We start from the raw sequence: 9,052 nt of genomic DNA, 5'->3' as shown, positions 1-9,052 counted from the left end.
ATTTTTGTGCTGATTTCTCTTTATTTTGAGAAATATTTTTCAGGGTCTTCTTTCCCCCTTTTTAGGCCTGATTTCTTTCCTTTTTGGGGATCTTCCTTCCATTTTGGGCTGATTTCTCACAATTTTTGGGATCTTTTCCTCCTTTTTCGCACTTTCTGGGCTGATTTTTGATTTTTGGGATCTTTCCCACTTCTTGGGCTGATGCCTTCAATTTTTGGGATTTCCCCCTCCTTTTCCCCCCTCTTTTTGGGCTAATTACACTTTATTTTGGGATCCTTCTCCACCTTTTTGGGCTGATTTCTATTTTTGGGATCCTCCTCCTTTTCTTTCCCTTTTGGGCTGATTTCTCTCAGTTTTGGGGTTTTTTTTTCCTTTTTTTAGCTGATTTCTTTCGATTTTGAGGCTACCTATATTTATCTCCTGGGCTTCTTTATTTATCTCCTGTGTCCCACAAAAAAAAACCCAGGAATTTGGGTAAAAATCTGCTTTATTGGTGATTGGCTTTCCACAGAGCGGGGGAGGTTGGCCCTCCCCTTATGTCCCCAGGTGTGTCCCCCTGTCCCTTGCACGAGGCTCAGGTGTGGCCCCGCCCACTCGTGCAAGCCCCGCCCCCAGAGCCCCAAACCTTGTGCGACCCCTCCCCCAGTGCAAGATTTCAGTCCTTGTGTGACCCCAACAATGACACTGGAGTGACCCCGTGTGACACTCATGTGACCCCCACTGTGGCACCCCCACCGTGTGACACTCGAGTGACCCCCACCGTGTGACACGAGACCCCCCACGTGTGTCCCCATGTCCCCCTGTGCGTCTCTTGCGTGTCCTCGTGTCACACAAGTCACCAGTGTGAGCCCCATCCTCGTTCAGGCCTTTGTGTCACCTCGTGTCACACTGTGTCACCCCTGTCACCCCGTGTGACCTGAGCAGCAGCAGCAGCAGGGACACAGGCCATGGGCCATGGCCCTGTCACCCTGTGTCACCCTGTGTCATCCTGTGTCACCCTGTGTCACCTCATGTCACCCCATGTGACCCAGCGTCACCTGGTGTCACGGCACTGGTGACAGCAGGGACACAGCAGCCGGGCCATGGCCCTGTGTCACCCTGTGTCACCCGGTGTCACCGATGTCACCCGGTGTCCCCATGATGGCAGCAGGGACACAGCAGCCAGGCCATGGCCCTGTGTCACTCGGTGTCACCGATGTCACTCAGTGTCACCCTGTGTCCCCACAGTGGCAACAGGGACATAGCAGCCGGGCCATGGCCCTGTGTCACCCGGTGTCACCAATGTCACCCGGTGTCCCCATGGCGGTGGCGGCAGGGACACAGGAGCCTGCCCATGGCCCGGGCCAGGCTGGTGCTGAAGGCGGCCGAGATCCAGGGGTTGGTGCAGCTGGTCAGGCTGGCCAGGAGCATCAGGATGGTGAACGCGGGCCCTGGGGACATTGGGGACAGTTGGGGACACTGGGAACACCCCTGGGAGGGTGACATCCAGTGACACCCACCCCCAGGCAGAGCCCAGCCAGGCATGGGAAAATATCGGGGTCACCCTTGGCTGTCCCAGTGTCCCCCTGGCCCTGTCACCCACATCATGGCCCTGTCACCTCCCTGGCCCTGTCACCCACACCATGGCCCTGTCACCCCCATGGCCCCAGTCCCATGTCCCCCACAGCTCCAACCCCATCCCTATGTCGCCATCATTGTGTCCCTGTCACCTTCTCCCTGTCCCCACATCCCCATGTCCCCCATCCCCATTCTCCCATGCCCATCACATCCCCGTGTCCCCAGTCCCTGTGACCCTGTCCTCATGTGCCCCACCTCTCTGTCCCCAACATCCCCATGTCCCCACCCCAACCCTGTCCCCATGTCCCCTGTCCCTGTGACCCTGTCCCCATGTCCCTGTGTCCCCTGTCCCTGTAACCCCCATCCCTGGGTCCCCATGTCCCCCTGTCCCCACTCCTGTCCCTATGTCCCCTGTCCCTATGTCCCCATGTCTCCACCCTGTTCCTGTGACCCCCATCTCCCTGTCCCCATGTCCCCCTGTCCCTGTGTCTCCTGTCCCCATGTCCCCTGTCCCCATGTCCCCATGTCCCTGTGTCCCCATGTCACCATGTTCCCCTGTCCCCATGTCCCCACCCTGTCCCTGTGATCCCATCCCCATGTCCCCCTGTCCCCATAACTCCCAGTCCCTGTGTCCCCGTGTCCCCACCACCCCATCTCCATGTCCCCCATGATCCCATGTTACCTGTCCCCATGTCCACACCCTGCCCTGTGTCCCATGTCCCTGTCCCCCTGTCCCCATATCCCCATGTCCCCACCCTTGTCCCCGTGTCCCTGTCCCCGTGTGTCCCCCTGTCCCCTCTCACCTTCCCGGGGCGCTTGGGGGATCCCAGACTGCCCAGAGCTGGGCGCAGAAGAAGGGGGTGCAGCAGAGAACCAACTGTCCCCATGTCCCCCATGTCCCCACTCTGTCCCATGTCCCTGTGACCCCATGTTCCTGTCCATGTTCCCATGTCCCCATCCTGTCCCTGTCCCCTCTCACCTTCCCGTGGCGCTCGGGGTCCCACACAGCCCAGAGCTGGGCACAGAAGAAGGGTGTCCAGCAGAGCACAAACTGTCCCCATGTCCCTGTGTCCCCTATCCCCCTGTCCCCATGTTCCTGTCTGTGTCCCCATGTCCATGTCCTTGTGACCCCTGTCCGCATGTCCCCGTCCTGTCCCTGTCCCCTCTCACCTTCCTGTGGCACTTGGGGGTCCCAGACTGCCCAGAGCTGGGCGCAGAAGAAGGGGGTCCAGCAGAGAACCAACTGTCCCCATGTCCCCCATGTCCCCACTCTGTCCCATGTCCCTGTGACCCCATGTTCCTGTCCATGTTCCCATGTCCCCATCCTGTCCCTGTCCCCTCTCACCTTCCCGCAGCGCTCGGGGGTCCCACACGGCCCAGAGCTGGGCGCAGAAGAAGGGGCTCCAGCAGAGCACGAACACTCCCAGTGTCCCCATGTCCCTGTGTCCCTGTGACCCCATGTCCCTGTCCCCCTGTCCCTGTCCCCATGTCCCCATCCATGTCCCCATGTCCCTGTGTCCCCACGTGTCCCCTGTCCCCTCTCACCTTCCCGGGGCGCCCGGGGGTCCCACACGGCCCAGAGCTGGGCACAGAAGAATGGGGTCCAGCAGAGCACGAACACTCCCAGCACCACCACGGCCATGCGGTGGCTCTTGGCGCGGGCCCGGCCGAGCCCGCCGGGACCGCCGGGGGAGCCTCGGAGCGCCCGGGCCACGGCCACCAGCAGCACCCCGAGCAGCACGGCCGGTGCCACCAGCACGGCCAGCGCCACCCAGGTGACATAGGCGCGGGCTCCCCAGGGCTGCGCGAACGCCGCCCAGCAGTCGCTCTCGCCCGGGCCCACCTCGCGCTGCCCGAAGATGCCGACCTGGGGCAGCCCGAAGAGCAGAGCCAGGGCCCAGGCCGTGGCCAGAGCGTCCCAGCGGCGGCGGAACCGGGACAGAGCCGAGCGGAACCGGGAGAGAACCGAGCGAGCCCGGCCCGCTGCCACCCCCCACCACCGCCTGGTGGCACCGGATCCAGCTGTGGTGGCATCAGATCCCGCCGTGGTGGCCCCAGAGTCCCCATCTGGAGTGGGTTGAGGGACCCCCGTAGTGGCCCGGTTCCTCTTCATGGTGGTCTTGGTCCCCTCTGTGGTGGTCCCAGAGTCCCCTATGGTGGCTCCAGATCCAGCTGTGGTGGCCCCAGACCCCTCCATGGTGGCCCCAGAGTCCCCAGCAGGGGTGGATTGAGGCACCCCCGTGCTGGCCCGGTTCCTCTTCATGGTGGTCCCGGTCCCCTCTGTGGTGGTCCTGTAGTCCTGCATGGTGGCCCCAGGCCCCGCCGTGGTGGCCCCAGATCCAGCTGGGGTGGCCCCAGACTCTGCTGTGGTGGCCCCAGAGTCCCCATCTGGAGTGGGTTGAGGGACCCCCGTGGTGGCCCGGTTCCTCTTCATGGTGGTCCCAGAGTCCCCCATGGTGGCCCAGGAACCCCCCAAGGTGGCCTGTGACAGGCACCTGGTGGGCATCTGGGGTGACAAGGGGGGTGATGAGGACACTGGGGACACACGGAGGGACATTGGGCTGTCATTGGGACTTGGTGGCACTGGGGTGACACAGAGGGACATTGGGGTGACATGGTGGGACATTGGGCTGCCATTGGGGCTTGGGGACATTGAGGTGACACAGTGGGATATTGGAGTGGCATGGAGGGACACTGGAGTGCCGTTGGCACTTGGGGACACTGGGGTGACATTGGGGCTTGGAGGAGACACATGGAGGGATATTGGGGTGACATGGAGGGACATTGGGCTGCCATTGGGGCTTGGTGGCACTGGGGTGACATGGAAGGACTTTGGGGTGCCTTTGAGGCTTAGAGACATTGGGGTGGCACAGTGGGACATTGGGGTGGCATGGAAGGACACTGGGGACACACGATGGGACATTGGGGTGCCATTGGGGCTTGGAGACACTGGGGTGACACAGTGGGACATTGGGGTGACATGGAGGGACATTGGGCTGCCATTGGGACTTGGTGGCACTGGGGTGATGTGGATGGTTGGGGACATTGGAGTGACATGGAGGGTTGGGGACACTGGGGTGGCACAGGGCCCTGGGGGGCACAGGGGGGATGTGGCAGTGGTGCTGTCCCTGCTGTCCCCACTGCCCCCAATGTCCCCAGCACTGTCCCCACTGTCCCCAGAGCTGTCCCCATGTCCCCAGCCGCCGGCCGGTTCCCAGGTGCCATCCCAGGTGTCCCTGCGTCCCTGTGGCCCCGTGTCCCTGCCGCTGTCCCTGTGTCCCCACCCCCAGCAGCCCTTGGCTCCCTGTGTCACACCCCTAGTGTCACCAGTGTCCCTGTGTCCCCATCCCCAGCACCCCGAGTGTCCCCCTGTGCCACTCCCAGTGTCCCCAGTGTCCCCACCTCCCTGTCCCCGTGCGTCCCCATCTCTGGTGCCCCTGCTGTCCCCAATCCCCTTCCGCTGCCACCCCCAGCCCCTGCCACTCCCAGTGTCCCCATGTCCCCACAGCTCACCCCCAGTGTCCCCATGTCCCCCCGTTTGTCTCCATGTCCCTCCTCGGGTGTCCCCAGTGTCCCCATGTCCCTGTACCCCATTCCCAATGCCCCCAGTGTCCCCAGTATCCCCGTGTCTCCCAGTTTGTCTCTGTGTCCCCCTCTTGGTGTATCCAGTGTCCCCAGTGTCGCCATGTCCCTGCACTCCACTTCCAGTGTCCCCAGTGTCCCCATGTCCCCAGTGTCCCCATACTTCACTCCCAGCACCCCCAGGCCCTCTCTGCCCCCACTTCCAGCACCTGGACTGTCCCCGTATCCCAGTGTCCCCGTGTCCCCCATTCCCGGTGTCCCCAGTGTCCCCAGTGTCCCCAGTCCTCCCAATGTCCCTGCGTCCCCAGCCCCACCTCCAGCACCCGGAGTGACCTCGCATCCCGGTGTCCCCAATGTCCCCAGTGTCCCTGTGTCCCCCAGTTTGTCTCCATGTCCTGGTGTCCCCAGTGTCCCCATGTCCCCCTGTTTGTTTCCGTGTCCCTCCCTGGGTGTCCCCACTGTCCCCAGCGGTGTCCCCAGCAGTGTCCCCGGTGTCCCCGTGCCCCCTGCCCCACCTCCAGCACGCGGAGTGTCCTCGTGTCCTGATGTCCCCAGTGTCCCTCGCGATGTCCCCAACCCTCCCAGTGTCCCCCTTCCCCCTGCCCCACCTCCACCCGCTCCCCTCCCTGTCCCTCCCTGTCCCCCTCGCTGTCCCCCGCGCTGTCCCCAAGGGCCGGCAGATGGCCCGGTGCCGGTCCCACGCCATGGCCACGGCCACGTAGGCCGAGGCGAACATGGCGACGCCCTGCAGGTACTTGGTGAGGCGGCAGAGCGGGTCGGGGCCGCGGAACCGGTCCGTGAGGTCCCAGAGCAGCTGCGGCAGCACCAGCCCCGCCGCCGCCGCCAGGTCCGCCAGGCTCAGGTGCCGCAGGTAGCGGCGGAGCGGCCGCGCCGGGCGGGCCGGGGGCTGCCCGGGGCCGCGGGGGGCGCGGGGAGGGGGGCGAAGCGCGAACAGCACCAGGAGGTTGCTGGTGACAGCCAGGAGGAAGAGGAGGGAGAGCACCGAGACTTCAGCCACAGCCAGAGCCGCGTCCCGGGGGGGAGCGGGAGTGACCGGGGGGGGCGTCTGGGGGGAAAAATGGGGAGAAAATTGGGTCTGGGGGTGTCATAATGGGGGTCTAGGGCGTGGAAATGGGATCATAAGGGAGGGAAACGGGGAGAAAATTTGGTCATGGGGGAAGAAGTGGGGAGAAAATGAGGGGGAAAAGGGTCTGGGGGGAAGAAACTGAGTCTGGAGGTGCCATAATGGGCGTCTAGCGGCTGAAATTGGGGGATAAATGGGTCTGGGGAGTCATAAAGGAGGGTCCGAGGGGAGAAATGGGGTCTGGGGGTGTCATAATGGGAGGTCTAGGGGGTGGAAATGGGGGCTAATGGGGGGAAAATTGGGTCTGGGGGGGAGAAATGGGGGTTAAATTAGGTCTGGGGGTGTCAGAGGGGGTAAATGGAAGGAGAAATGGGGTCTGGGGGTGTCATAACGGGGGTCTGGGGGTGTCACAGAGTGGGAAATGGGGAGTAAATGGGGTCTGGGGGAGAAGAAATTGGGTCTGGGGGTGTCATAATGGGGGGAAATGGGGTCAGCAGAGGGGGAAATGGGGAGAAAATGGGAGGTAAATGGGTCTGGGGGCGTCATAATGGGGGGGAATGGGGGTAAATGGTGGTAAATGGGGTCTAGGGGGAAAGAAATTGGGTCTGGGGGTGTCCTAATGGTGACCTAATAGGTCACCTAGTGGGGGAATGGAGGGGAAATGGGGGAGAACTGGGTCTGCGGGGGAGAAATTGAGTCTGGGGGCGTCATAATGGGGGTCTGGGGAGGAAATGAGGGGGAAATGGGGACTAATGGGGAGTAAATGGAGTCTGAGGGGACGAAATTGGGTCTGAGGGTGTCATAAGGGGAGTCTGGGGGGTGGAAATGGGGGTGAATGGGGGGGGTAAATGGGTCTGGGGGCTCGGGCAGGGGGCGCAGGACCAGCAGCACCAGCACTTGCTGGTGACGGCGAGGAGGAGGAGGAGGGACAGGACGGAGACTTCAGCCACAGCCAGAGCCGCGTCCCGGGGGGGAGCGGGAGTGAGCGGGGGCAAATGGGGGGAAATGGGTCTGGGGGGAAAGAAATTGAGTCTGGGGGTGTCATGATGGGGGGAAATGGGGGCTAATGGGAGGGAAATGGGACTGGGGGCGTCATAATGGGGACCTAGGCGGAGAAATGGAGGGGAAATGGGGTCTGCGGGGGAGAAATTGAGTCTGGGGGTGTCATCATGGGAATCTAGGGGGTGGAAATGGGTCTGGGGGTGTCATAATGGGGGTCTGGGGGGCAGAAATGGGGTCTGGGGGTATCACAGGAGGGAAATGGAGTGAGAAATTTGGTCTAGGGGGGAGAAATTGAGTCTGGGGGTGTCATAATGGGGATCTGGGGAGGTAAATTGGGCGTAAATGGGGGTGAAATAGGGAGGAAATGGGGTCGGGGGGAGAAATGGGGAGGAAGTGGGGGGAATGGGGGTAAATGGGGTCTGGGGGTGTCATAATGGGGGGCAATGGGAGGAAATGGGGTCTGGGAGGGGGAAATGGGGGCTAATGAGGAGGAAATGGGTCTGGGGGTGTCATAATGGGGGTCTGGGGGGGAAATGGGGGGAAAGGGTGGAAATGGGGAGTCAGTGCGGGAAAATGGGGAGGAAATGGGTCTGGGGGGTCTTGAGGGGGAAATGGGATCTGGGGGGGAATGGGGGAAATGCGAGGGGGAAATTGAGTCGGGGGAGGAAATGGGGTCTGTGGGGGGGAAATGGGTCTGGGGGTCATAATGGGGGTGTAGGGGGGGAATGGGGGAAAAGGGGGGTCGGTGGGGGCTGGGGGGGTAACGGGGTCTGGGGGTGTCGTAATGGGGGCCGGGGGGAATTGGGTTTAAATAAAGTCTGGGGGTAATAATGGGGGGTCAGTGGGGTCTCAGGGGGAAATGGGGGTTAAATGGGGTCTGGGGGGTCATGAAGGGGGTCTGGGGGTCATGGGGGGGTAAATGGGGGGTAAATGGGGTCAAGGGATGAATGGGGGGTGCACGGGGGCCAAATGGGGGTCTCAGTGTGGGGGTTTCATGGGGGTAAATTTGAGTCTGGTGGGGTCGCAGGGGGTAAAATGGGATCTAGGGGTGTCACAGGGAATAAATGGGGTCTGGGGGTGTCACAGGGGTTAAACGGGTCTGGGGGTGTCACAGGGGATAAATGAGGTCTGGGGGTGTCACAGGGGATAAACGGGGTCTGGGGGTGTCACAGGGGTAAACGGGTCTGGGGGTGTCACAGGGGATAAATGGGGTCTGGGGGTGTCACAGGGGATAAATGGGGTCTGGGGGTGTCACAGGGGTAAACGGGGTCTGGGGGTGTCACAGGGGGTAAATGGGGTCTGGGGGTGTCACAGGGGGTAAACGGGGTCTGGGGGTGCCAAGGGGTGTCTGGGGGCAGGGGGTGTTAAGGGGGGGGGAATGAGGGTGCAGGGAAGGGTTTAAGGGGGGCTGGGGGCTCTGGGGGTGTCCGGGGTGAGGGGGGGGGTAAACTTGGGGGCGGTTAAAGGGGGCTGGGGGGGTACGGGGCTTTGGGGGGGCTGGGGGGACTGGGAGAGGGGGGCAAGGGGGGGTGGTCTGGGTGGGTGAGGGGGGGGATTGAGGCAGGACTGGGACCCCCCCTCCCCTTTTCCCCTCCCCCCCCGGTACCTCCATGCCAATTGTGGGGTCCCTCCGAATTCTGGGGAGGGGGCGTTCCCCGCACACCTCGGCACCAGCTCAGCGGGCACTGGTGGCACTGGGAACGGCCCTGCGGGACTGGGAGCGCTGGGGTGGGGGGGACACCCCCCCCCTCGGGAGTGACGTCATCGCTGGGGGGGGCAAAAATTCCCAAATTCCATCCTCATTCCCCAAAATCTTGATAAGGGCAG

At 62.8% G+C, this 9,052-nt stretch overlaps 1 protein-coding gene across 1 annotated transcript; it reads right to left on the bottom strand.

Moving 5' to 3' along the window:
• Positions 1-800: 800 nt before the first annotated feature.
• On the bottom strand, positions 801-8,837 carry LOC135460815 (vasopressin V2 receptor-like). The gene is made up of 4 exons (XM_064737754.1): positions 8,832-8,837; positions 5,789-6,205; positions 3,103-4,063; positions 801-1,430 (listed from the first exon to the last, which is right to left on the bottom strand). The coding sequence occupies exons 1-4, from the start codon at positions 8,835-8,837 to the stop codon at positions 1,285-1,287; spliced, it is 1,530 nt and encodes a 509-aa protein (XP_064593824.1). The 3' UTR covers positions 801-1,284.
• Positions 8,838-9,052: the final 215 nt, after the last annotated feature.

Source organism: Zonotrichia leucophrys, unplaced genomic scaffold (genome assembly GCF_028769735.1).
Source record: "Zonotrichia leucophrys gambelii isolate GWCS_2022_RI unplaced genomic scaffold, RI_Zleu_2.0 Scaffold_103_156682, whole genome shotgun sequence".
NCBI lineage: Eukaryota > Metazoa > Chordata > Aves > Passeriformes > Passerellidae > Zonotrichia > Zonotrichia leucophrys.
This window is presented reverse-complemented; position numbering and strand designations above follow the sequence as displayed.

Bases quoted from the DNA above. Each gene is read 5' to 3' on its own strand.
- LOC135460815 (XM_064737754.1), bottom strand. The intron at 4,064-5,788 runs GCGAGGGGGACA...TTGTCACCCCAG, and splicing joins TGGGGACAGCGCGGGGGACA to ATGCCCACCAGGTGCCTGTC. The intron at 1,431-3,102 runs GTGAGAGGGGAC...CAATGTCCCCAG, and splicing joins CCCCCGGGCGCCCCGGGAAG to GGCCCGCGTTCACCATCCTG.